The sequence below is a fragment of the Balaenoptera acutorostrata genome, chromosome 15, assembly GCF_949987535.1.
Source record: "Balaenoptera acutorostrata chromosome 15, mBalAcu1.1, whole genome shotgun sequence".
In the NCBI taxonomy this organism is placed as follows: domain Eukaryota; kingdom Metazoa; phylum Chordata; class Mammalia; order Artiodactyla; family Balaenopteridae; genus Balaenoptera; species Balaenoptera acutorostrata.
Genome location: NC_080078.1, coordinates 63,430,874 through 63,458,284, shown reverse-complemented (window position 1 = coordinate 63,458,284; position 27,411 = coordinate 63,430,874). Strand labels below are relative to the sequence as shown.

The 27,411-nt window shown below is 55.6% G+C and overlaps 1 protein-coding gene across 1 annotated transcript in view; it reads left to right on the top strand.

The window, feature by feature from the left end:
* NOL4L (nucleolar protein 4 like) overlaps positions 1 to 27,411 on the top strand; it is a 126,432-nt gene that overhangs the window by 38,137 nt on the left and 60,884 nt on the right. The window contains exons 2-3 of the mRNA XM_057529630.1: positions 14,038 to 14,193; positions 20,169 to 20,280. Coding sequence (XP_057385613.1) covers positions 14,038 to 14,193; positions 20,169 to 20,280 — 268 coding nt within the window. The remainder of the gene's footprint in view (positions 1 to 14,037; positions 14,194 to 20,168; positions 20,281 to 27,411) is intronic.

The window sequence follows — 27,411 nt, the reverse complement described above, 5'->3', positions numbered from 1 at the left end:
ACCCCCATTGAAAAGCCAATTACAATCACTCCATCTAAATTGTCATGGATTTGTATAGAAAATTACATCTCCATTTAGTCCTGAAGCGACATCCTGGGCCCGGACAGAGGGGAGGCTGGCCCATTTACCCCGCCGGCTCAGTGCGGGTGCCGCAGGCAGAGAGAAAGCCCAGGCTGCCGGGTCTTGGCCGGCCTGGGAAACAAAGGCCAGTTTGTGGGGGCCTGGAGAGAAGCTGGGCCTCTCAGGGCGGCTCAGATTCCAGGCCTGGGCCGATGGACCCTGCACCGCCAGCTGGTCTTCCCTGCTGGCGGCTGTGGCCAGACGAGCTCCTGACAGCCGGCTTCAGGCGGCCCGTCAGCCCCGCCACCATCCGAAGCGGCTGGAGCTTGGCTCCTGTCCACGCTGCCAGGAAGTGAAGGAGGTTTTGCCCAGAGAGCACTGGACCGGGATCCCGAAATCTTGGTTTCATCCATTCATTCATTCATTGACACGCTATGAAGTGCTGGTGGTGTGAGAAGCAAGATAGCACAGGAGTGAGCTCCAGCTTCAGGTGTCCTGGCGTGGTTCCAGACTCTGTCCTCAGTAGCTGTGAGGAGCAGGCCCCTTCGTTTATTCATTTAGCTCTGAAGTTGTTGAGCACCTACTAGGTGCCAGAGGATGGACAAAATGGTTCTGACTCTTGGCCCTTAAAGGCCAGTGGGGGGTCCAGTGCTCCACAGGTGATGAGTGTTTTGAGGGAAGTGAACAGGGGCTGCCTGGGCTTTGGGGGGGAGCTGGGGAAGTAGGCAGGTCAGAAGGAGCCGGTGGCAAGTGGCAAGGGCATTCCAGGCAGGGGCAACAGTGACTGTGTGGCGAGGCGGGTGGTGAGGCAGGCTGGGGCAGCAGAGTGATGTGGCAGGAGAGGAGGTCATGCGGGCACCCTGAGGACCTGTGGGCCTCTTCCCTGAGCTTCAGTTTCCTCATCTGTGGAAATGGGAATGAGGACCTGAGCCGTGGGGGGGCTTGGGCCAGGACTCAGGGCGATAAGGTATGTAAGATCTCAGCGGAGCTGGGCACAGGAAGCTCCTGGCTAACTAAGATAGCCTAACTTAGACGGTGCTGTCTACGGGCCAGATGGGGACCAGGGCCTTGCACGAATTAGCTCATTAATCCTCCCAACAGACCTATGGGGCAGGGCTGTTCTCCCCATTTCACAGGTAAGGAAACTGAGGGAACAGCACAGGTCAGCTACTTACGTGTTACTATTCCAATAGCTTTTACTCTGGGTTAGCCCAGGGCTTGGCACAGAGCAGGCCCTCAGAGAGTGTTTGTTGAATTAGTGAATACATCTGGAAGGGGGACGCTGGGCAAGTGTGGGGAGCTCCGTGTGCATGTGTGTGAGTGACTGAGACTGGGTGTACTGTCTCCATGTACGGTTGTCTGTGACTCTGAGTGTGTGTGACTGCTGTCTGACAGGGTCACACACTTGTCTCCCAGAGTCTTCACCCAAACGCCCGGTGGCTGTGAGGACTGTCAGACTGGCTGTGTGTGTGGCTGTGTCAGACTGTGTATGGCTGCCTACATGCGTCTGTCTGGGCCCAAAGGGCCACTTGGCACCCTTCCTGGGCTGGCTGGCAGGCCCGGAGGCTATGGCGGGGCAGGACAGGCAGGTTCAGAGGTGAGGAGGGCAGAGTCCCCATCCTCCCCCACCCAGCCCCACCAGGCAGACCTGCAGATGGAAAAAATGTTCACACCCGGGGCAGGCGGGTGGCCGCCCCAGCGGGACTGCTCTGTGCACAGAAAACAAGTTCTTCTGGTATCAGCTCGAGTTTGGCAGGAAGTGGCTTTTGGGTGGCAGGAAGTTGGATTCAGCTCATATCAGCCCTGGCCGAGGGGCAGGAGAGCAGTTATCTGGGGTTAAACAGAGTTACCGAGAAGTGGGGCCCCAACACCCCATACCTGATAGAGCTGGGGGCATAGCCCACCCCTCCTGGTCACTTGGGATGTAAATGGGCCTTATGAAGTGCTGCCGCCCATCAAGTTTCTCCTGGGCCCTAGACCCCAGACAGAGGTCATCATCCACCTCCCATTACCCCCATGCAGCAGATGTGCAGACTGAGACTGGGAGAGGCAGTGGCTTCCCTGAGGTCACCGAGACAAGTGGAGAGAACGGGAGGGGAGAGACTGCAAGAAATCTACAAGAGAAAAACCAAGACAGAGAGCAAAGAGGAGAGGGGAGATGGGACCGGGACAGAGAAGGTGTTGAATGCATGCAGAGAGCAGTGAGACCACGCTAGTGAGAAGACTTCTGGAGTGTCCAGGCCCTCACGTGGACATCACAGCTGAGCTTGAGATCCTGAACCCATTTCCCAGAGGAGGGCGTGAGACCCACAGAGCCTCACTGGCTAAGCCAGACCTGGAATCCAGGTCTGATTCCAAAGCCCATGTTCTTTTGGGCCATGCCCCTGTGCCCACCTTCTAGGGAAGGGAAGTCCTAAAAGGGATGCCAATTACATGAGTTGTTTGCCTGGGTACGCTGTTGATGAATTCACCGAGTTGGCCAGTAGAGACCCAAGGTTCAAACCTAGACAGGGTGGCTACAAACTCATGTGCTTAACCATGTAACAGGGTGTGCCAAGCACTGTGCCAGAGCAGGCAGAGAAAGCCATGGCCCTGCCCTCAGGCTGGGACCCAGGGCATCCAGCCACTGATCTAAAGCCCTGAATCTCCACCCAGCAAGAAACGGAGTCTCCCAGCTCCCAGCCCTGGATACCCTGTACCCACCCTCAGCCCCCACTGGAGCCCTGGGGAGTGGGCCACTGGTCCTTCTGTTCTCATCCCAAAAGCAGCACCCAAGCTGTTCCCTGGCTGAGATGCTGATTTGAAGCTTGGTTTGCATGTCGTTTGCACATTACTCAGTTCACATCAGAAGGTACGAACATCTCCCTTTCCCGGAGAGGGCTGCTGGGCTCCCCTGCCCTCCTCCAGACAGCAAAAATGCCAGCCGGCTAGACAGGGAGCTGCGCCCTGGCCTCTGACAGCACCCGCCTGCTGCCACCTCCCCCATTCCCTCCTGGAGCCAAATTTAGGCAGCTCTGCTACTGAGAGATGCGGAGAGCGGAGGCAGGAAATGGTGAGGTTGGAGACAGCCCGGCCTTGGCCCAGGCAGGGTGGGGCAGCCCCAGGGGTGCCCCGTCCCTAAAGCCCTTGGCCCAACGCCCCCCCCACTCCTCCTCCCACAGGAATGTGGGCCGGGTTGGGGAACGCTGGGTTCTCAGCTGCAGCCCAGGGTGCTGGCTCCCCTGGCCATGAGGGAGGAGGGAGAGATGGAGGGAGGGAGGAGGTCATGGCCGGGGCAGCGGGGAAGGGATCAGATAGCCTCCTCCTGCCCCAGACACCCGCCGCCACTGGGGACAGGAGCCCGCTCTGCTTCTCAGCACTTCCTGCCCCTCCTTGGCGTGCCCCCCCAGACCTGACTGTGGGGTTGGGGGGGCAGGAGGCATAGCTAGGCCTGCGGGGACTGAACTTCCCCCAAAAGGCTCCACGAGGCCATCTCCTCCTTGGGCTAGCCTTTCACCTTGGTGGTCTTGGTTCCCCTACCTGGGAAATGGGGAGGCTGGCCTACAATGATTTCTGAGTGGCTATCCTCACTGAGAGCCAGGGTTTCTGGGAGGTCTGGCAGAAATTAGGGACGTGGCAGTGGCTTTAGGCCTAGGAACTTCTTCTATTTCTCAGGTATGGCTAAGAGAGGCAGCTCCTCACTGATGCTGGGACAGGATGTGGGTGGGCTGAAGGGTGACAGGAGAGGGCCTGGGCTGGATTACAGACACCAGGAACCTGGGGGTGGAGTTAATAGTGCCGGTAGCTGACAGCATGGATCCTGGGGTCTGAGCGCCTGGGTTTGAATCCAGCTCTTCCACTCTGTTCTCCATGCCTGTGGACAAGTCACTTCAGTTTTCTGTGCCTCAGTTTCCTCATCTGTAAGATGGGGGTAATAATCCTCCCAGGGCTGCTGGGAAAGTGAAATGAGGCAGTGAATGCTTGGCACACATCAAGTGCACAACGATGCCAGCCACCAGCGTGATTGTTTTGTCTCCCTGGGCGGTTGGGAGGCCCCTGGAGCTATAACGGATGTGGACGCGATGGGGAGGCGCTGCAGCTTGGTGGTTAAATGGGCATCGGGATGGGAGTTCAAGTCTGCGTGACCCTGGGCAAATGGCCACACCCCACTGCGCCCTGGGCGGGGAACAGCAGAGGCGCCTACCGCAGAGGGTCTGTGAGGATTACACAGATCAGGCTTGGCACGGCGCCTGGCACATAGCGGGCGCTCCCTGAAGGAGAGCTGGCCAGATCGAATGGTACCGCCCCGCACAAAGGACAGGTGGGCAGCGTCCCAGGAGGGCGGGGAGCGGAGCAGGTGCGCGGAGAGTGGGGAGGCGGGGTCGAAAGAGGGGGAACGCAGGGGCCGGCGGGCGGGCGCGCGCGCGCAGCAGGTGCGTGTCGAGTGGGCGGGGCCCCGCGCGGGCGGGGTCTCCAGGTGAGCGGGAGCGCGCCTCGAGGCCGGAGACTGGGGGAGGCGCGCCGCCCTGGCCCACCCGCCGGAAAGCGTCCCTGTGTCTTTAACGCCCTCCTCCCCGCGTTCCTCCCCCCCCCGCCCCCTTTGTGCGCCCCCCCAGCCGGGCTGCAGCCGCGGAGCCGTCCCCCCTGCACTGACAGCTGGTATCTAATTACTGTGTGAGAATGGAAAGTCAGGCTGTCCCAGCTCCGGGGAGAGGGGATTAACGTCTCCTGCAGAATACACTTCCTCTGGTGGGTTGCCATGGTTACTCTCATTACCTGCTTGCCCGCGAGGAGCCCGCGCGAGCCGCTCCAGCAGGCCCTCCGAACCCGGGCCCGGCGCGCGCGCTCCTCCCGGCCCCTCCTCGCCGAGGCGCACGCGCGTGCGCCGTGGGGGGAGCGCGAGCAGCCTCACCCCCGTCCCCCTGCTCCCCGCCGGAGCAGCTGTCAGTGGCGCGCGCGGCTCGGCCAGTCCCAGCGCGCGCTGTCAACAGTCATTAGCGCGGGCCTTTCCCCTCCCCCTCCAGCCCCTCCTCCTCCCCCCAAGTCTGGGGTGGGGCCCGCACCTGGGGCCCCGCTCGTTAGCGCGGCCCGGCCGCCCGCCGCGGCCCCGAAGGGACCCGCCCGCTGGGTCTGCTTGGCTCAGGGTCGCCCCCTTCCGCCTAGCACCCCCACCTCAGCGACCCCACTCCCCTGCCCTTGGCCACGGCGCTCGCTCGAGGGAGGCAGGTGCCCAGAATCCTGGAGCGCGCCCCTCCATAGTAGCGGTGACCGCGGTTATTTATGGATGTCTCGCCCAGGGTGGGGGCTATTTGTGCATCCTTTGGGTTCCCACAACCTTCCTGTGAGGTGGCGAAAGGCACTGCGCATATCTTGTCATCTCTGCACAAGAGGAAACTGAGGCCCAGGGTCAGGGCTCATTGTCCTCAGGCCTGTGACTCCACCTAGAGCACCTGCGCCCTCCTGGCACGCCCAGGCCAGAATTCCTATCCCCCAGGCCCTACCCTATCCTGCTTGAGAGTGCCTTAGCTACTCCCTCCCTCCATCCCTTAAACCAGGGTCATTGCTCCTCTTCTGCCAAGAGGGGGACACTTTGGCTCACTACACCCCTTTCTCTTCCCACTCCTTCCCCGTTCACCCTTTCCAGACATCCCACAGTTAACAAAACCAAAAAGAAAAAAAAAGGAAAAAGAAAAACATTCAGAGCTGCTTGAAGGATATGGCATCCCTCAAAGGTAGTGCTGTTGTTTGGGGGCTGATCCCCAGCACCTTGCCCTGTGGCCCCGGGGTGTGCATTTCGGTCCCCGGCGTGATTTGAAAGAAGATGGAGGTTCAGCGAAGCAGAAAGGAGGCCTTGGAATATATGAGGCCTGTTCCAGATGGCAGGTGCGATGCGGTGGCGGCTCTGCACTAACAGTTGGAGATTGTGCACAGGGGTGGAGAAGAGGCAGGTGCTACATTAAGTCCTCCACGCCTTGTTTTTGTGTTTATTTATTTATGGGGAGGGAGTGGTCTCATCCCTCCGCCCCATGCAGGCCTACAGAGCTCAGCGCAACCATGGGTCCGAAAATTCTGCTGTGAATCTTTATCTTGGAGTTTTTTGCTTTTGGTTTTGGTTTCCAGTCTGCAGTAGGTAGTGTTCATAATGGAGAGAAATTCAAATACTGTCCTTGTCCCATTAAAGTAACGGCCCCTCTCAGTCATCTGAATGCCCTTTACAAACTGTGACTGGCTTCTCTTGGGGATTCTGAGGAAAGAATTTCTGGATATTTGGGTGAAGGTCTTCATTCTGGTTTTCTGTTCTTTTCGTTCTCTCCACTGAGTTTGCTTTTTAAATTTCATCTCCACCATTTTCTTTTCCCTCTGAGGACCCTTTGCAGGAAGCTGACTTCTCCCCTTGGGTCTTCTTTCAGCCCTACCAGTAGTTGGAATGAGACTTTGTGGGAACCCCCCAAAACTGCTACCCCCATTTCCAAAACCTTGGTCCTGCCTGAATGTATTAAAGTGTGGTTTGGGGCACGGGAGGAACAGCCACAGTTCCAGAAGTTGGGAGGAACGTGCAGCTAATAGCGTTTGCAGTAGCTTTTGCCTGTAATCTGGCCCTGACGGGATGGAGCAGCATCTTCACACTTGCCTGTGCAGTCAACCCCCTGAAGTCCTGGGCTCCCAAACAAGTGGTAGCCAAAGGTGTGTTTCCTCAGGGGTAGGTTCTGCTCACTGACTTTCTCCTCTGACAGCAATCTCGTTGATTTTTTTTTTTTAAATAAATGTATTTATTTATTTATTTTTGGCTGCGTTGGGTCTTTGTTGCCATGCGCGGGCTTTCTCTAGTTGCGGGGAGCGGGGGCTACTCTTCGTTGCGGTGCGTGTGCTTCTCATTGCGGTGGCCTTTCCCGTTGCGGAGCACAGGCTCCAGGCGCACAGACTTCAGTAGTTGCAGCACGTGGGCTCACTAGTTGTGGCGCACGGGCTCCAGAGCGCAGGCGCAGTAGTTGTGGCACACGGGCTTTGCTGCTCCGCGGTATGTGGGATCCTCCCAGACCAGGGCTCGAAGCCGTGTCTCCTGCATTGGCAGGCGGAGTCTTAACCACTGTGCCACCGGGGAAGCCCAATCTCGTTGATTTTTACTCTTTGTCGAGAGCTGCACCAAAAGGGCTCATCCTAAGGACTGTTTGCATGGTTTCTTCCTCTACCTTAGGAACCCAATTGAGAAATGTCCCCACTGTTGAGCCTCATTCTCTTAATCATGGACACTTCGTTGCTGGAAGGCATATGCCACTACTATAGTGATGGTGGTGCACTAAACGGCACCCCAGTGGCCTGAAACGGTGAGCCCACTTTGATAAGTGTATAACTTATTACCAGCAAGTGACTTTGAAGTTCCAGTGGAGATGACAGAACTGCAATCCATTAGCAATTGGACCTCACCTGCCATCAAGGGCAGGAGTCCGTTTAATTGGCTTAGTGGGAAGACAGGCAAGACTCAATCAGATTCAGGAGCTCACCTGAGGGATGACTCCCAACGACAGCCCACGAGGCCACCCAGGCAGGGGCCTGGGAAGATATGCTCATCTCTCTCCTAGGTTTGCAGCCCTGGGCACAGCAGTCCTCTTTGTGTCGAGCATTCAGATCATTTGAGGAAACCAGTAAAAGACTCGTCAAGGGATGACCTGCTTAAGTATTAATTAATTTTGCCCGGGAGGACTTAAAAATCAGATGTCAGGATGCTGGGCACTCCCACTCTTTCTATCCATAATCCACATTGTCTCTGGGTAGGTGTTTTGCATTCATACTAGTGTTTTCCAATAAGATTCTTTTCTTCCCACCATTAGGAAAATGGGCCTTCACTGGAGAAGAAAATATTAGTATATTAGGCCTGGCAGCATGGAACATGTTTATTCTTTTTTAAAAAAAATATTTATTTATTTATTTGTCTGTGCCGCCTGCGGGATCTTTGTTGTGGCATGCGGAATTTTTAGTTGTGGCATGCGGGATCTAGTTCCCTGACCAGGGATCGAACTCGGGCCCCCTGCATTGGGAGCATGGAGTCTTAACCACTGGACCACCAGGGAAGTCCCAGAACATGTTTATATTCATATCCAATGCCAGTTTCCTTACTAGTTACCTCCCTGTCTCAATCACAGAGACATTCTAATCAGCAGTTCCCCAAATCTGTCATGCATTAGAATCATCTGGGGGGTCTATTAAAATCCTCAGAGTGTCAGATTTGGTAGGTCTGAGGTGGAACCTGAGAATTGCATTTCTAACAAGTTCCCAGGTGATGCCTAGGGACCACACTTTGCGAACCATTGCTATAAATATTCTGAAATACCAACCTTGCTTAAGTAGACATTTGGTGGTTTCCTCAATGACTTGCAACCTGGCCTTTAGTTTGGAACCCAGATGGGCTGGTTTTAAGGAGGATGGTAATATCCAAGAAAGTTTGTAGCTCCATGAATTTTTTTTTTTTTTAATTTATTTTTGGCCGTGTTGGGTCTGTTGCTGCGTGCTGACCTTCTTTAGTTGTGGTGAGCAGGGGCTACTCTTCGTTGCGGTGTGCAGACTTCTCGTTGCTGTGGCTTCTCTTGTCGCGGAGCACGGGCTGTAGGCAAGCGGGCTGTAGGCGAGCAGGCTCTAGAGCACAGGCTCAGTAGTCGTGGTGCACGGGCTTAGTTGCTTCGCGGCACGTGGGATCTTCCCAGACCAGGGCTCGAACCTGTATCCCCTGCATTGACAGGCAGATTCTTAACCTTTGCGCCACCAGGGAAGTCGCGCTCCATGAATTTTTAACAACTATTGCCATGTCTGGTTTTGTTGGCCCAAGTCTGGCTGGCTGTTTTGGAGTTAGCTGTTTCAAAAGGATGTAGTAAGTTACCATGGCAATATTCTTCCCCACACAGGAAGGCCCCAGAGGTCGGTCCTGCACAACTGACCGTGTGTTTTTCATGGCTTTTCCCATGGGGTGCTGCAGGTTTCCATTCCATCACTCCTGGTTGGCGTTCCCAGGAAGTGGGGAATAGCCAAGAGGCTCCAGCCCCCCTCTTTATCCAGCCTGTAAATGAAGTGAGCTTCCTTTGTCAACCCAGGGCCCAGCTTGCTTAGGGTTGTGGATCAGACTAAGCTAACTTGGGTACAAAGCAGAGGTGGTTGGCAGAGGCATCCCAAGGCTATGCGGAAGGTGCTGTCCGTTCCCTAATTAGCAGCTCAAGCCTTGTAGTACTGCGTCTGGATTCTCGGCTAGGAAAGGCATGCCTCTCCTGCAGCATTTAGCATGAAGGTTATTACCTCTGTGGATGCAGGGCATGGCAGAGGTGTCTGCAGCACGTGACTGCCGTGCGATCCCTTTGTTCTCTTCCCAGGGTTCTCCTTGAAGGCCAAACAGATATCCTGGTATTCCACCGTCAGGGTGTAGTACACATGGTGTCCAGGTGGCCACAGCTCACCAGAGGACAGTTCAAGGTGTGGCTCTGCAGACCTTGTGTGGTTTGAATTCTGGTTGCTACGGGCCCTCTCCTTTCCCATGTACATCTCTGCAGTTGAGATAGACCGATTACAGGACCCAGGTTTGAACAGCACAGGAGAGCACAATCCATTTTTAAAGAGGGAGCATCCCTGAAGAGTTTCTCTGGGTTAATTTTATGGTCACGTTGGGCCAGGTACAAAGCTGTTGGTTACCCGCGTCTGCCTGTGAATGGAGGTGGGAGGCTAGGACCGAGGCAGGCCAGGCACTGGGCAATGTGTTTTGCTGTTTAATCTGAGTTGGTTAGTTATACCTTGACTTTAGGAAAGCTTATTCCAAGTTTGTGTGACAGCCTTAGCATGTTACTTTGCATAAGATTCTGCATCTCTTCTGATGGTGGGTATTACCTCGGGGGACCCCTTCTGTAACCTGAATGGATCAGAGGGACAGGAGATAAGAACAGATTCCTAAACACAAAATGTCCAAATGCAGTGGGTCTGAAGGGAAGAGATGAACATTTACAAGCCTCTATGTGGCAGATGCCTGACTTAACGTTCTTACCTGAGCCTTGGAACATCCAACTAGGACTTTTTTAGGCTCATTTTACAGGTGAGAGGAAACTGAATTTTGTTTTTTTTTAAATTAATTAATTAATTTATTTTTGGCTGCATTGGGTCTTCATTGCTGTGCACGGGCTTTCTCTAGTTGCAGTGAGCGGGGGCTACTCTTAGTTGCGGCACGCGGGCTTCTCACTGCGGTGGCTTCTCTCGTTGCGGAGCACGGGCTCTAGGCGTGCAGGCTTCAGTAGTTGTGGCATGTAGGCTTCAGTAGTTGTGGCTTGCGGGCTCTAGAGTGCAGGCTCAGTAGTTGTGGTGCATGGGCTTAGTTGCTCCGTGGCTTGTGGGATCTTCCTGGACCAGGGCTCGAACCCGTGTCCCCTGCATTGGCAGGTGGATTCTTAACCACTGCGCCACCAGGGAAGCCCAGGAAACTGAGTTTTAAGAGGTGAAGAAGTGACCTGCCCAAGATCACTGGTTAGGGAGCTGGTTAGGGAGCACTTTCCATCTCACCTATCTAAAATATTATCTTTCATCAGATTGTCTTCTTTCTCTCTTCCTTCTCATCAAATTTTATCAACTTTTTCCAGAAGTATCTGTGTTCTGGCCTGAAACAATTTTATGAGCAGAGAGGTCTATTCACTTGTAAGCAGTGAAACCCATCATTATGCCTCTGGGACTCAGATTATTGAAATCTGGAACTACCCACCCCATTATACTTTTAAAAAATATACTTTAGGGCTTCCCTGGTGGCGCAGTGGTTGAGAATCTGCCTGCTAATGCGGGAGACACGGGTTCGAGCCCTGGTCTGGGAAGATCCCACATGCCACGGAGCAGCTGGGCCCGTGAGCCACAGCTGCTGAGCCTGCGCGTCTGGAGCCTGTGCCCCGCAACGGGAGGGGCCGCGATAGTGAAAGGCCCGCGCACCGCGATGAAGAGCGGTCCCCGCACCGCGATGAAGAGTGGCCCCCACTTGCCGCAACTAGAGAAAGCCCTCGCACGAACCGAAGATCCAGCACAGCCAAAAATAAATAAATAAATAAATAAAATTAAAAAAAAAAATACTTTAAAATTAAGTTTAACAGGGCTTCCCTCGTGGCGCAGTGGTTGAGAGTCTGCCTGCTAATGCAGGGGACACGGGTTCGGGCCCTGGTCTGGGAGGATCCCACATGCCGTAGAGCGGCTGGGTCCGTGAGCCACAATTGCTGGGCCTGCGCATCTGGAGCCTGTGCTCCGCAACGGGAGAGGCCGCGATGGTGAGAGGCCCGCGCACCGCGATGAGGAGTGGCCCCCGCTTGCCGCGGCTGGAGAAAGCCCTCGCACGGAAACGAAGACCCAACACAGCCATAAATAAATAAATAAATAAAATTTAAAAAAAAATTAAGTTTAACAGACACACAGAAAAGTACACAAATTGTAAGTGTTCAGATCAATGGCTTTTTATAAACTGAACCCACCCCCGCTCAAGAAATAGAAACCCAGTTGTATTTTCATTCTTAAGTTTCTTTGGTTTGTTTTTGCCAATGTGAACCTCTGGTTAGAAGTGCATTGTAACTGACCTGTCATAATATTTGTCCCATGCAGCTCTGTCACGGCAGTATTTGAAGATCTCCAAAATGCTGGTAGTTACAAGTCAGCTAATGAATTAGTCACTGATGAGCCCAGGACTTCAGAGGGGGACTTCAGATACCCTCAAGACAGAGATAACAGTAACTTCTGAGAGGGTTTAAGAATAGCAGTCATGGAATTTTACACCTCGTCTCATAACTGAAGCTCAGGGAGGTTGAAGAGTTTGCCTACAATCTCACAGCAAGCAGTCAGGACCAGCAAGCTGCTCTTCCTACACAGACGTGTGCATACACACACACACACACACACACACACACACACACACACACACCCACACACCCACACACCCCCCCCCCCCAGGTACCTGCTGAGAAGTCCCCATTGCAATGTATCCTGACTTGGAAGAAAGCCACTGGCAAGAGGGCCTGTGCAGGGCCAGTGAGGTCACCATCCAGGGTCATCACTCATGGACGCTGCCCACTAGCCCTAGGGTTTGGTCCCTACGCCCCAGATGCCCTTCCTTTCCCACCTGCTCTCAAGTGGGCCACTGGCAAAGAGATAGCCCTGCTATCCTATCATGGCACGTTGAGAAAGTTGCTGGATAAAAGCAAACCCTGCCTGTGCCCAGAATGTATTGTGAGTGAGTGTCCCATTCAGCGTGCCCTCGATTCTCCTCGGATGACAAAGGCCAAAGTCCCGAGCCAGCTCTGACCCTTACCAGCCACCATCCCACCGGCAGGTCCTGACCCTAATGGTCTCCTAGGCTTGTCGCGATGTTCAGCCCCATCCTGGCTGGGGGAAGCTTGGCAATCGGCAAAGCACTTCTTAATGACAATATTTATCCAGCAGTTTCTGTGGCCAGGCTTGGTGCTAAGTGCCGCACACACATTTCATTTACTCCTCTCTGCAGCTCATGGGAAAGGTGCTTCTGTTATGCCCATCTTCTAGGTAAAGGGCCTGAGGCTCAGAAAAGCAAAATACCTGCTCAGGGTCACACAGCCACTTAAATGATGGGGCCCCATTGAAACCGGAGAAGTGTGTGTCTAAACTACCCTGCCCAGCTGCTGCTTATAACCACCCAGTCATTCGGCAGCTGTTTATTGAGCCTACTATGTGCCAGGCATTGTGCTCGGTGCTGGGGAGACAGCTGTGAGCCCCCAGAAGAACACCCCCTTTCCCCCTCCAAAGAGCCAACATTCTTGAGTGGGATCCTTTGGTGAAGAATTCTCTTGGAGATTTGTGTTTTGAGCACTTTTAGAGAAGAGCCTGCCTCCTTTTTCCCAAATCCCCCCTCCCAGACACTGCTTGCTCTTCCTCTTTTTTTTTTTAAATTTTATTTATTTATTTATTTATTTATTTATGGCTGTGTTGGGTCTTCGTTTCTGTGCGAGGGCTTTCTCTAGTTGTGGCAAGCGGGGGGCCACTCTTCATCGCGGTGCGCGGGCCTCTCACTATCGCGGCCTCTGTTGTTGCGGAGCACAGGCTCCAGACGCGCAGGCTCAGTAATTGCGGCTCACAGGCCCAACTTCTCCGCGGCATGTGGGATCTTCCCAGACCAGGGCTCGAACCCGTGTCCCCTGCATTAGCAGGCAGATTCTCAACCACTGCGCCACCAGGGAAGCCCGCTCTTCCTCTTTGAAACCCCCAGAGCCCTCCAAGTCTCCACTTAGGGAGATGATGGCTGAAAGCCCAGTGTCCCTGAGATCCTGGCACACCTTTTTGGGGCCAGCTGACAGCACCCGTGCCAGCCCAATCAGAGGCTCGGGGCATCCACGGCCACCCCACTCATCTGGCCTTGCCACCTCCACATGGCCTTGTGTCTGTTATTCTCTACATCTCCACACACAAAGAGGCCGGGTGCTGTTGCTGGCGCTCAGCTGCTGGAGTGGGGAGGTGGGCAGCGGTGAAAAGCTTTTCTGAAAGGCCAGGGCGAGGCAGGAGTCACCCAGGTGATCCGAGCCGTTCCCCTGGGACCCTAGCCCAGGACCACAGCGAAAGGTTACTGCTAATTGGGGAGCTCTTGATGGGGCCGCATCTATTTAGCACCGCCCCCCTCCCCAGAGACTTCCAGGATGGTCTTGGCACAGTGTGTGATTCGAAAGCTCCCTTCTGAGTCTGGCACAATCTGTCTGAAATTGTGAACATGGTGGCTCTTGGTTTTTTAATGTGTTGTTTTTCTCTGCCCATTGTTTCTGGCAGATTTAGTAGCAGCAGCCACCCTTGACTCTGGAAGCCCCCTCCCTGCGGCCCTCTCAGCAGGCTCCTGTCCCCCAGCCCCCCAGACCTACCATCGGAGGCCTTACGGGGTCAGCGAGCAGCGGTGTCCCTGCCCCTGACCCACTGCCCAGCCACGGGGCCCAGCTCTCACCCTGCCATCATCCCTGACACTAACACAGCTTGTCCACCCTGTCGCAGGGGGCAGATGGCCTGTCGGAGCCGGAGGGCATCTCTCTGAAGCGGGTCGCTGTGGTGGAAGATTTCTTTGACATCATCTACTCGATGCATGTGGAGAGCTCAGCGGAGCCAGGCAAAGCCCCCAAGCACGCTGGGCAGAAGAAAACCTACCGAGCGGTGAGATTTCTGTCTCTTTGCCTCTGCTGGCAGCCCCAGGCCTTGGCAGGAGGCCATGGGCTCCGCACATGTTGGGCAGGGGGGTGGGGCAGGGAGCTGAGGCGTGATGAAACAGCCTTTGGGGACCCAGGGGGGCACAGGGCAAGGGCATGGCAGCCAGAGATGGCTCATGGGGCGAGGGGGCGGGCTCTGTGGTCTAAGCACAAAGGAGAAGCAGGTTGAAGGGAGTGAGAGGGAGGGAAGGAGAGGGATGAGGGAAGGAGGGAAGCCCTCCTCTTCCTGGTTTCTGCTTCGCTCCATCCCCCCAGCCCCAGCCTGGGGCCGCAGTTGGGGGTGGGGTGGCTAGATAATAATAATCATCAGAGCAAATGCTTCCATGGCATTTACTGTGTGCCAGGCCTGTCCTGAATACTCCCTATGTGTGAGTTCATTCAGTCCCCTACGACCCTGTGAAGTCAGTGCTGGAAGTTCCCCAGGGGAAGTCTGAGGACCTGGGCCCCACCCTCTAGGAAAGCACAGTTCGATTTGGGGTGGGGAGGCTGAGAGCAAAACCAAGATACGAGAAACAGAAATGTGTCCAAGACTAGCTTCGAGGGAACAAGAACCCAGGTACGCCTGGTCGTTCAGCAAAGGCCCCTCCAGACACCAACTTTCAATGCTAAGCCAGGGGGACTTCGTGGAGAAGGTGGCAGGTGAGCTAGCAGTCTAAACTTTGGGTAGGCAGAAGAGAGCAGAGGCGGCAACCTAGGGTGGGAAACATCACACATGGGGCAGTGGAGGGGATGGTGGCCAGAGCAAGAGGGGCCTGCCTGGGTTCTGGTCCTGCCCCCCCATTGACCCCCATTGCCATGGCTCATGCACAGCTCTGAACCGCTTGTCTGGCACCCACCACTAAACCAGTAAAGCCAAGCACTTTATGTTCATTCAAGCCTCACAGCAGTCCTGTGACAGAGGTGCTGTGGCCCATTTGACAGTTGAGGAAACTGAGACCCAGAGAGTTAAGCTACCGCTCTAAGGTCACACAGCACTGAAGTGGCAGTCAGCTCTGTGTTGACTTTCTCTCTGGCTTCCTAGAGACCTGCCCCTCTGTGATGGGGCTACCTCACCCAAAGCGGATGCGAACCCTCCAAGTTCTTTTATAAATAGCCTTGGAGTGCAGCAGAGGTGACCTGTGTAAGTCTGTAATTTCCCCATATGGCCTGATTTAAAAAAAAAAAAATCCAATAATCTGGTTTGTCCTTGTCCTCAGAAGATGGCCTTTGCCCTAAATGAGTCTTAAGGATGGACCCACATGACAAGGACCTCAGAGAGATGAGGGGTCGGGCTGAGGGAAGCAGGAGATGATTGTACTATCTGCCCCGACCTGTCCTGCTTCTCAGCACTTGTGCGTTGGGCAACAGCTTGTGGGAAGGGAGTTCTGAGGGTATTTCCACCAGAGGGTCATAAATGAAGGGAGGGATACCCGAGCTGGGGCCTGTGTGGGCCCCTTGGTACTGATGCAACCCCGCACACTTTCTCAGCGTTGAATTTGCCTTGCTGGGAGCCAGCACGTGCCAGGCTCTGCGCTCAGCATGTCCCCTGCACCAGCTCTCTGAGCCATCACACGATGAAGCAGGTGCTGCTGTTACCCCCATTTTACAGATGAGGAAAACGAGGCTCAGAGAGATGATTAAACCTGCCTTGAGGTCACCCAGCTGATGTTCAGAGCCGGGCAGCTGGCCCAGAGGCCACACCCTAACCACCACACATGCCACCTCTCTACAAACCTCCTATGGCCAGCTAGTGGGGTCCACTGACTTGCTTGTCGAAGTAGACAGTCTTGGACCAACCAGACCTCATGATTTCCCTGGTCCCCTGGGTGCCCAGCCCTAAGTCTCACCCTCAGGCACTGCCTGGGTGTTTATGAAGGCTGGGGTCTTCGAGCTCTGTGCTGCGGAGAGGGCGGGGCTGGCTGCATCCGCCAGGCTCTGCGTCTCTGGGCCAAGCGGACGTCCAGCCCTTGGCTCTGCGCTTCCTGGCTTCTCGTCCATATGCCCGCCGCGTGCCCCACTTCCCGCTGCCCAGCCTGGAGCTGGCACATGACTGGCAGCGAGCCAGCTGGGCTGCGTGCAGAGCTGGAATTTCAGCAGCAGGGCCAAGGCTGAGGGAGCAGGCCAGGCCCTCCTGCAGTGGGTGTGAGGCCAGGGGGGCCGCCGTACCCCCTTCCTCCCCTGTGTGCCTCCTCTCCCTTCCCCCCTCTTCTCCATCTGTCACCCTTCTCATGCCACCCTTTTCCTTTTGGGGGGGATGGGGTGGTGCCTGCATGCTTTTGTCCTCCTCTTTTCACCTGCTCCCATTTTCCTCCACCTAAGCCTAGCTCTTCAGCCCCATCCATGCCTGTGGCAAGAGACCCCCCCCCACCCACCCAAGGAAACTCCATGCTGATGGCTGCAGAGAGGCACAGCCTGGCGCTGTGGGCTTTGCATCAGGCCCTTAGGAGGGGTTTTTGGATCTGCCTGTGTGTGCTTTACCAAACGTGAATCCTGGAACTGCCTTGCTGTCTCTGGGGACACCTGGGACCTTCTGGATACTTACAGGCCTGGGGTGCCTGAGGGAGCAGGACACTGGAAGGGAGATGGGCAGGCTTGTTCAGGGCATTAAAGGAGGCACATTCTTCAGTGGGAAAAGAACTTTCTAGGGATCAGAGAGGGCAGGTAATGAGCTTTCTGAAACTGGAGGTCTCTGAGCCAGGGGTAGATGGCCATTTACGACGGACAATACAGGGGAGTCCCATCTTGGGCAAGAAGCTCCTGCCTTACTTTGCCTCTGACGTAGCGCGACCTGAGGTCCAGAGGATCCCAGGGAGTCTTGCCAAGGCAGGGGTATGGGTTCTACAAAGTTCCCTGAAGCCACATAGAGGACTGGTCCTTTTTCAAGGGGCGTTTCTGGTGTCTGCACCCATCTGAATTAGGGTGATCGCCTTTGCTTCCTTCCTCTTTCCCAGGGTGCTAGTAGGCTAGATCGGGTTCTGGAGTCCTGATCTGGCTGCCCAGACCACTTTGGAGTTGGGGCCAGATGTGGTCAGCAGCTGCTCCAGGCCCACCACGTGCTAATCCACCCGCAGGGCAGAAGGAGGATCTTGTAAAGTGGTGCAAATCCCCCCAATTGGCCTCATCTGTCTTTGTTGACCTCTGAGTTGGGGACTGAAAATGGGGCCTTGCAAGTCAGCAACTCTGCAAATAGCTTCTGCTCTCCCTGCCAACGAAATCTCACTCAGTTTTTACTACTAAGAAAAACGTAAAAGGCAGATTCATGTGTGGGTCTCAATGTCCAGGCAGGAGGCCTGAGAGCAACGCAACAGACAGTCCAGGGCCTCCAAGGGCAGCTGGGTGGGGACAGGGGTCCTGGAGCTTCCCTTCTTAAATGCAACAGCTCCATCTTTATCTGTGTCATGTTTTGGGCTTCAGGATAAGAGTCTATTTCCAGAACAGTGTCTGTAGCTCTAAAACTATCTGAAAACCACCATCCTACTGACTAGGGCATGAGCTGGGATGATCCTCCTTGTTTCAACTCATCCTGTGGTCCTGTGGCCTTGGACATCTGTGCAGTCAAACAGAAATGGAGGTCCCATTTCTCATGTGGACAAGGCAGGAGCGGGAACCAAAAGATGCCCACAGGAGGTTGAAGGCCCCAGTGGGGGAAGGCATCGTCCTCCATTCGGGTCCCTGCAGCAGCGTGGAGCTGGACTCCGCACTTTACTGGCTCCCCGGGGAGCTCTTAGCGAGGCTGCAGACATTCCAGCCACGCAGGGCAGGGCTTCCCTCCCGGGCCCTGGGAGAGCTCCAAGGACTTCTCACCCACCCGCCTTTGGTCCAGCCCACCTGCCCACCCATGGGACCCAGGGCCAGAAGGCGTGTGCCCAGTGCGCCACCTCCCTGTGGCACTCCAGCCAGCCTTTGTATACTGCTGGGTACCTGCCAAGGCCGGGAGAGCTGGGGCTGCCACTCCGGCCCCTGGGCAGGACGCTCTCTCGTAACTGTCCCTGTACCCGCAGTGGGCCAGGTGGCAAGCAGGGCCTCTGCCTATGCCACAGGCAGCCCTCAGCCGAGCAGCCCACCCAGGAAGGCTCTCCCTGAGCCCTGCAGAAACTCTGTCTCTGCCCAGCGGCTGGTGAGCTCCAGGTAGTAAAGTAGGGCTTCTTTCCCCATGGTGTTAACCTTCCTTTCCCAGCAGACTGCAACCCTCCTCCTCCACGTCCTCACCTCAGCTCTTCTGAGGCCTGACCAGAGATGCCACACCTTGGGCACCTAGGAGGTCATCTGTTGGCCCAACTGAGCCTTGGCCCTCTGCTTGGCACAGCAGGCATCCTCCCCTCTTGCCCGTTTACTCCTGCAGCTGTCAGCCCCTCAGCAGGACCCATCCCTCCCAACCCCGCAGGCCCAAGAAGGACCTGCCACCCCTAAGACTGCCAGGCAGCCCCTGGCTGGGGATGAAGGTGTCCGCGTGTGTGGCAGGAGAGCCCCCGTGCCTCGGCCCTCACGCCCTCCCATCCACCGGCTCCAGTCAGAGAGCAGGGGTTTGCCCTTGTCCCTGACCTCCAGAGGAAGGCAATCAGACAGGGAATTTGGAAGGGAGATAACTCATCAAGGAGCCTGCCTGCTCCGCAGAGCACCAAATCAGCTGAGAAATAACAATTGTGTCACCAAAATTAACTCTGCATTTGTAGCCGGCCACCAGGCAGGAGTGGCCCCTGGAGCTCCGCAGGCAGCACAGCCTAAGCCGGTCCTCTGAGGGCCTGGCCGCAGCCGGTGGGGGGGGGGGGGCCCTGGCAACCCCCCAACCCCATCCACTCTGCCTCACCCTGCCCTGCTTCCTAGCCACCACAGAGATGGGGCTGGGCACGTGTCCACCCCGCAGGAGCAGACCAGGTGCGTCTTGGAGAGCAGCCCCTCCTGCTGTGGGCTGACCAGCACCCTTGGCCAACTTTCCCGGCTGGGCTGCGGCGAGAACGGCGGAATGCTAGGGTGGTGCTGCCCCTTAGTGGAGAGGAGCGGGAGGGCCTGGGCTCTGGGAAACGTGAAAGCCAGCAACTGGGCAGCCAGCAGCCTCAGCCAGGAAACCCGGGTCCAAGAGGTCCCTCTGGCCCCCTCAGGCAGCCAAACCAGGACCAGTGGGTTTCCCAAAACCCAAAGCAAGAGGAGAAGACTGAGCTTCTGGGCCCACACCCTGCTCTTCCCCACTCCCCCACCCTGTCTCTTTCTTGTGTCGCCTCCCATCTCTTTCACCTTCCCTCCCACACTGCTTACTCTTTCTGCCTAGTTAGGGGAGGCCCCCTGGAGACAGCTATGGGGCGTGACCTGGAGCTTGGGTTCTAGTCTGGCATTGCTCTAAGGAGCTGTGTGACCTTGGGCGAATTGGTTCACCTCTCTGGGCCTCATAAACTCACCTGGAACATGGGGGTCCCTAAGAGTCTGTCCAATTTGAAAAATCGGACCCCTTGGCATTAGCCTTTCACAGCTCTCTTGATCTGTGAGTAGATCAAGGAATAGCTTGTAGAGCTTTGGGTTCCGTTTATAGGCCCGGAGCCGGTAGATTTATAAGTGAGGCTCAGTTTCTTCATCTCTAATTGTGGAAGTTGTCTCCTCCTACCCTAGACCAATGTTTATCAAGTCATTTTTCAGTAGTAGCAATGATATGTTGAGAGGAATATTCCCAACTTATGAGAACATAGGTTAAAGACTAGATGATGTTTCAATGTTTTGGTTTTTCAGTTTTTAAGCTTCTTTAATTTAAAATTTTAAAACTGCTGGTATTCTGCAAAAGTACTGACTCATTTCCATGGCTGAGACTCTAAGACATCTGCTCCTTGCTCCTCAAATCCCTGCCTTTCCTGGCAAGGGCAAAGTGCCTGCCACCAAAGCACAGCCCTTGGTGAACCGGTGACCAAGCCGCCTCCCCACGGATCCATGTAACAGCAAACCTCCTCTCTCCCCCAGATCGCCGAGACCTATGCCTTCCTTCCGCGAGAGGCTGTGACCCGGTTCCTGATGAGCTGCACAGAGTGTCAGAAGAGGATGCACTTTAATTCCAACGGCCTGGAGCCCAAAGGTAGGCGAGGAGGTGGGCGTGCTGGAGGCTCAGGGGAGGCTCTGCAGAGAGGGGCTCTCCCCCAGAAGGGCCTGCCCTTTGCTGGCACAGACACAGAAGTGCATGGCCAGCATTTGTCACAATTCCCAGAGGCCAGTGTGGGTCCATGGAGCTGCCCAGAGAGCCTCATTTTAGGTTTGTTTTTTTTTAACTTTTTTTAAATGTCAAGTTTCACTTAAAAACCAATAGCGCATTCCTACTGCCCTTCAAGACTCCCCTCTCCCACCGAGGTTCCAGATGGAAATGGCCACCTCACCCCATTCCCTAAGCTCTGCAATACTCACCACGCAGATTTCACCCCAGGCGGTGTGCACATGGATCTGGTCTCACTGACCCGACTGTACACTCTCTGAGGACAGGAGCACACCCCCCGCTGGGTGCACCCTCCTACCCTATAGCCACCCACCTGCCATTAGCAGGCCTCCCTAAGTATTTGTCCCCTGCCCCCCACCCCCAGTGCACACCCAGGAGATCTGTGGGGATTGGTTAGAATTGAAAATGCCTAGAGTACTTGTGATCAGCCGAAGGTGGTCCCTTAGACCGACATCCACGCTCCCCAGCTCTACCCTGCCCAGTGAGACGCAACAAGGACCCCCGCTTCAGTCCCCCACAGCCTCTACCTGAACGTCCCAGAGGCCTCCAGTAAGTCTGGGCCATCTGTTCGCAGGTGGCTTTGGCATAGCGAGACAGGCCGTTATGTTTGGCTGGTGTGACTATAACTCAGTGCTGAGAAATGATGCCCCGGTGGGTGACTTATCAGGGCTTCTCGGCATCAGGCCCGCAAAGGTTGCTGAGGTCGGTGGGCATTTGCCTGAGGATGGGAACAGACTCGGAATGAAGGGTGAGCCATTTACTCAGGTGGTGCCCAAGTGGCGTCCACCAAATACGTGGAAAAACCAACAACGAGGCCCGAGGACAGCAAAGGAATTGGAGCATAGGTGTCGAGTGAGGTTTTCCTCCTAGTTGGTAGTCCCTGATACGACTTTTGACAGCAGCCACCTCACCAAACCCAGAGGCTTTCCTGCCCTTGGGGGCCATTAGGCCATGGCCACTTCACTGAGCTCATTGGATGGCCACTAAAGTATGAGGGACAGGAATTAATCTAGTTAATCCCTCATAAGTGCTGGGTTCCCGGTTTAAGAGCAGAGGCTCCAGGGCCGCACTGGGTGGGTTCGGATCCCAGCTCTGCCGCTCAACAGCCGTGTGTTCTGAGCAAGTGGCTTCACCTCTCTGAGCCTCAGTTTCCTCATCTGTGAAATGGAGTTAATAATGGCACCTACCTGGCGTCGGGGGGGGCAGGGTTCTGATGAAATCTTTTTATTTATTTATTTATTTATTTATTTATTTATTTATTTATTTATGGCTGTGTTGGGTCTTCGTTTCTGTGAGAGGGCTTTCTCTAGTTGCAGCGAGCGGGGGCCACTCTTCATCGCGGTGCGCGGGCCTCTCACTGTCGCGGCCTCTCTTGTTGCGGAGCACAAGCTCCAGATGCGCAGGCTCAGTAGTTGTGGCTCACGGGCCTAGTTGCTCCGCGGCATGTGGGATTTTCCCAGACCAGGGCTCAAACCCATGTCCCCTGCATCGGCAGGCAGATTCTGAACCACTGCGCCACCAGGGAAGCCCTCTGATGAAATCTGAGAGTTAATCCCTGTACCTGGCACAGGGCTACCATACAGGAGGAGTGAGCCATGGCTGTGGCAGTTATTGTGATAACGTGTGGGGCCTGAGTGAGGCCCCTTCCCCACGTGGCCTGGCCCCCGCTGAGCAGCTGCAACCCCTGCACCAAGACAGCACTTGGTACCTGCCAATGGGCCAGGAGGCTTTCCCTGCTGCATTCCCCACCCTGCCCGGGTCTGGGTCCCAGGGACGCGGGCCCTGGTGGTGGCTGCTTGGTCCCTGCCCGCCCATCCGCCTGTCCCCGCCAGCGCTGGCCTAATCGTTTCCATAGCAACTGGCAGAGTCAGACACAGAACCTGGGGGAACAGAGGCAGGGCAAGAGGGGCTGTGTTTGTGGGCTGCTCTGGGGCGTCTGCAGGCTCTGTCTATTCTGCTCCCTTCTCCATGCTGGTGTGGAGGACCATCCTCACCTCCCTGACTCCCCAGTAGAGGCAGCGAGGTCTCCAGGGCTACAGCTCTGCTCCTCCTCATCTGAGGAGGATGCCGAACACAGCAGCAGCTTGCTTCTTCTCCTGCTGCCACCACCGTGCCCCCACCCCCAGGGTGAGGGGGGTGGACCAAGGGAGGTGGAAAGGCAGAGAGCACACGCGTCAGCTTCATGGGTTCTGTGCTGGAGCCTCTCTGTCCAGGGGCTCGCTCCAGCAAGACAGAGGGCAGGCAGAGTAAGGCTGCACCATGCCCATCCCTGCCTGTCCTCGGGCAGAATGCCACTTCCCTGTCCCCAGGAGTGGAGCTTCCTGCGCAGGGAGAGGAGGAGATGCTGAGGGAGCAGGAGACTGTGTGGCCTCAGTGTCTCAGAACGTGGGTTTGGGGTCTGGCAGGCCTGGGTGTGGTGCCCTGCTCCCTGCTGTGTGTCCCTCAGCAGGTTCAGGGACCTCTCTGAACATCAACTGCTCATAACAGCTCCTATGATCCTGTGAGGGCTCTGTCCCTGTTTACAGCTAAAGAAAGGAGGCACAGAGAGGTGATACGGTGACATCACTTGTCCGAGGTCCCCAGAAGGCAGGAGAACTTATCTTCCCATCAACAAATGGGAGTAACGCTTCCCTCTCTTTTTTTTTTTTTTTTTTTGGTCCACGCCACGCAGCTTGTGGGATCTTAGTTCCCCGACCAGGGATTGAACCCAGACCCATGGCAGCGAAAGCCCAAGTCCTAAACACTGGACCAGCAGGGAATTTCCCCGTCTCAGGGTTTTCATGAGGATGCAAGTGAATTAAACGAGCCCATTCTGCCAGGTGCCTGGTGCAGTGGGTGCCTAGGGAACATCAGCCTGTCCCCCACCCTACCCCCATGTTGTTGTACCACCCAGGCACAAGACTGCCAATGTCCAGGTGTCCCACGGGGAGATGCACGGTCAGTCACCCACCCAGGTGAGCACCCTGGGTCCACAACCTGGCCGCTGGGCAAAAGGGAAGGGTTTGGTTTCTGGAGGCTGCCAGTGGAGAGCCTTAGAGGCTGAAAGGCTGCCCTGTCTGCTTGATGGCCAGAGGCACTAGTGCCTGGACCACCCTCACCAGCTGGCAGGTTCTCCCGTCTCCTGCCGCAGCTGAGGGCCTGGAGATCCTGTCTCCGCCTGCCATGCTGGCCTCTCTGGATGTGGTCAGCTGCTCCGACCGCTCTTTCATAGGCACCCCTGCTCTGCCAGCCTTCCCTCCTCCCTCGCCCGCCCTCCGGGAAATCAGAGCCTGCCCCAAGGCCCAGAGGCAGGCCCCAGGTTCCTGTCCCAGGAAGGTGGGGCCAGAGGGGGACAGGGAACAGGATGGAGACTGCTCGAGGGGCTGCTGGGAGGACGCCTCGCTTCCTGGCCTCATGTTATAAAGAAAGAAAGGAAGCAAAGCAGCCTCCCCTGCTCAGTGGTTTGTCCCGGCACGGGGGCGGGGTGGGGGGGTGGGGAGGTGGGGGGCTGGACAGTCCTGTGCCCTCCCCCCGCGCCAGAAGCACGAACAAAGGAGGCTGCCGAGGGTCAGGAAGTCTGAGGATGGGAGATTCCAGGGCCTGCCGCCTCCACTCTCCTCTTCCACCAGCCCCTGAGTCTGGTCTGGAGGAGGCAGAGATGAGAACTGGGTGTGCCCTGGGCCCAGCTCTGGTTGCAGGGGTGAGGGGCCTCAGGGGCACGTTTCACGTTTCTTTGATGTGATGAAATACTGTTTGCATGGCTGCAGACTAGGAGTTAGCAGTGGGCAATGCCAGTCACCTACCGAAGGGTCCCTTCCTCAGCGAGAGCCATCCACTCAGGTGGCAGCGCCTTTGCAGCCGGGCCCAGATTCCTCTGTGGTTTCCAACCCCCTCCCTGCCTGGCCCCTGCAGATCCCCCCTTCCTGTCCTGCCCCATGTGACCCCATCCCGGCTCATTCCTCTACCCCTGCAGTGTCTCCTGTGCTGGCCTGTCCCCTCTCGGCTCTCATGCTCACTAGCTGTATGACCGGGGGAGGTTGCATAGCCTATTAACATGAGCACCCACCGCACGGAGTCCTTGGGAGCATCACGCAGGAGGGTCTGCGTGGCGCTCTGGCAGGGCTCAGTAGCTGTCGTCTGAGTGATTGAATGAAAGTCCTGTTGAGATCCCCTCTCCACAAGGCTGCCTGGAGCTACTTCACAGCCCTCTGAGCTCTTCCTCCTTGGAGCGCTAATGGACTCGCCATCAGTCCTGCCCTGCTGAGCACAGGCACCGTCCCTACGCCCTTCCCCCACCGTCCCCACCCTGAATGCACACACATCAGTGCTCCTTGAAGAGTTGCTGACCTATTGATTCGCTTCCCTGGGAGAGAGGTTTTTTCATCTGAGCCAGCCCCAGGCCTGGCTTCTCTAGTTCCAAATCTGAGCCCCATGGCAGGCTGGCCAGTCTCGAGGCTCATCTGTGTCAGGCCTTCATCGTGCACGCGTCCTTCAACCCCCAGCTCTGACCCCGAGAGGTCTCACCCTGGCATCCAGAAGCTACAGATGTCTCTGGACGGAGGAGTTCTTCCATCCTGTAGGTGGAAACTCATGAGAATTGCCACCTTGTGTTCCATGTGGAGGATCCGGGCCACCACCTCAGCTGGAATTTGCATTGATTGGCAAATGTCACTGGAGCCCAGCTGTGATCAGCTCTTGGCTTGGCCCTGGGAGAACCTCTACATCGTTGGTTATTTTCAAGGCCTGTAAAACTAGGACTAGTGCTTGGGCTGGTTTCAGTTTTTCTTGGCAAAAAGGTGTCGAAACATTTCTTTGTGTGATTCCTCTGCTTCTCTCACCAGCAACCTACTGGGTTATTTCAGCTCCGTGACCCTTCCTAGCTCCTAACTCACCCGTGGTCTCAGGTTACTTGTAGTGGCTCAGGCATGGCCACTGTATTTGTTGACCACAGCGGGGACCTGGCCTGCCCATCAGAGCCCAGGGAAGCCGCTTCTTCCTTGTTCGTGCGTCCACCTTAGCTCATCCCCCATCCCCCCACGAGCACCGGACTCCATGGAGCCCCCACTGACCCTGCTCCTTAGCTCTTTCCTAGTAAGCTGTTCATCTTCGTGTGTGGCACTTATCACCCCAGGAACCATTTGGCTCCCCACTGCCAAAAACCCTGCCTGCCTGTCTTCTTGCTGTGGTGTGGCCGAGCTCTGGCCTCCCACAGCCAGCTCCCTGGCACATTCCCTCACCTGGAATGTGTCCCGCCTGCCAAGGTCCCACCTCCCTGACAGAACCCTCACTTCTGGAACTGCAGATGCCAGCATTTCACTGCACACCGATCTTGGATGGATTCGTGTGTGTGCCCGGGATGTCGCTGCTTCCGCAGACGAGGGCATCCGGCCTCCTCTTCCCGAGCTCTCCTGGCTCACCTCTGGGCACTGGAAGCAGTTTCTGATCTGTGGACCTGCTGTGGAGGGAACAGGTCAAGGAAGACCCCTTCTCCCACCCCCCAAGAGTGCCTTCCCAGCCATGTGGTTTTTCTCCTAAACCTAGCTATACCTGGCTTTTTTAAAGTTACCTTTTCGTAAGTAGTCATGGCTTTCAGGCAGGACACGGGTGACCATCAATAAAGGAACACAGTGTCCGGCCTCCATGGACAACAAAACACAGAGCGTCGCCATGGCACCTGATGAAGTCTTCATTTGAGGCTCTGACCGGCGACCCTTAGGGTAGGGGTCCCTTCTCACCTACCATGTTGTCTAACAGCTTTTCAGCAGACAACCACGTCTCTGAGGAAATGAAATGGAAACGGCAGAATCCTCCATCTGAAGACCCGCATTCCAAAACAGGAACCACGGCTCTTTTGAGTGACATCATCTCAATGTGGCTGCAATGTCTGCCTCACATATTGTATCCAACCTCATGGAGCTGCGGAGGCCAGGTCCCAACACACCCCTGGGTTGAAAGAGGTCGAGTCTGGGTTGATGGTGGGGCGGCAAGAAGAAGAGGACCCAAGGTCACAAAAATGCATTTTAGTTTCCCCACAGCACTGGGCATCTGTGCCAGAGGGGCCAGTGTGCACTGGTGTTAGAGCACCCCTCTGCCACAGACCAGGAGGAAATCCCTTAATAAAAAGAAAGGTTTGGCCCATTCCAGGCCAGTTTCTGAGACATTCTATTAGTGACATTTACCTCCTCCTGGACAAACAGAAATTCTGCGTAAGACAGCATAGCTTGAAAAAGCAAAACAAGGAATCCCCTGGTGGTCCAGTGGTTAGGACTCACCGCTTTCACTGAGGGGGACTGGGTTTGATCCCTGGTCAGGGAGCTAAAATCCCACAAGTCGCATGGCACGGCCCAAAGGAAAAAAAAACAAAAACAAAACAAAGCTCTGCATTTTTATGAAACTTGATAAGAAATGTTATTCAAGCTGTACAGTCACCAGAAGGACACCACCCCAAGACGCATGGACCCTGTTTTCTGCAGGGCTGTTCCTATCTGCGCCAAGTAGGAACTGCCCAGTGCCCTTTGGGTAGTTTCTCCCCCTTGTTCACAGGGGCCTTTTTTCTTTCCTTTTTTTTTTTTTTTTTTTAATGTACATCCTTATTGGGTTTTTTTTTTTTAATACACCTTTATTGGTTTTTTTTAAATACATCTTTATTGGGGTTTTTTTGCCTTTTTTCTTTTTTGTGGCAAAATATTTACAACACAAAACGTGCCATTTTAATAATTTTTTTTTTTTAATTTTTTTTTAAAGTAATTTCTTTATTTATTTTATGGCTGTGTTGGGTCTTCGTTTCTGTGCGAGGGTTTCCTCCAGCTGCGGCAAGCGGGGGCCACTCTTCATCGCGGTGCGCGGGCCTCTCACCATCGCGGCCTCTCTTGTTGCGGAGCACAGGCTCCAGACGCGCAGGCTCAGCAATTGTGGCTCACGGGCCCAGTCGCTCCGCGGCATGTGGGATCCTCCCAGACCAGGGCTCGCACCCATGTCTCCTGCATTGGCAGGCAGATTCTCAACCACTGCGCCACCAGG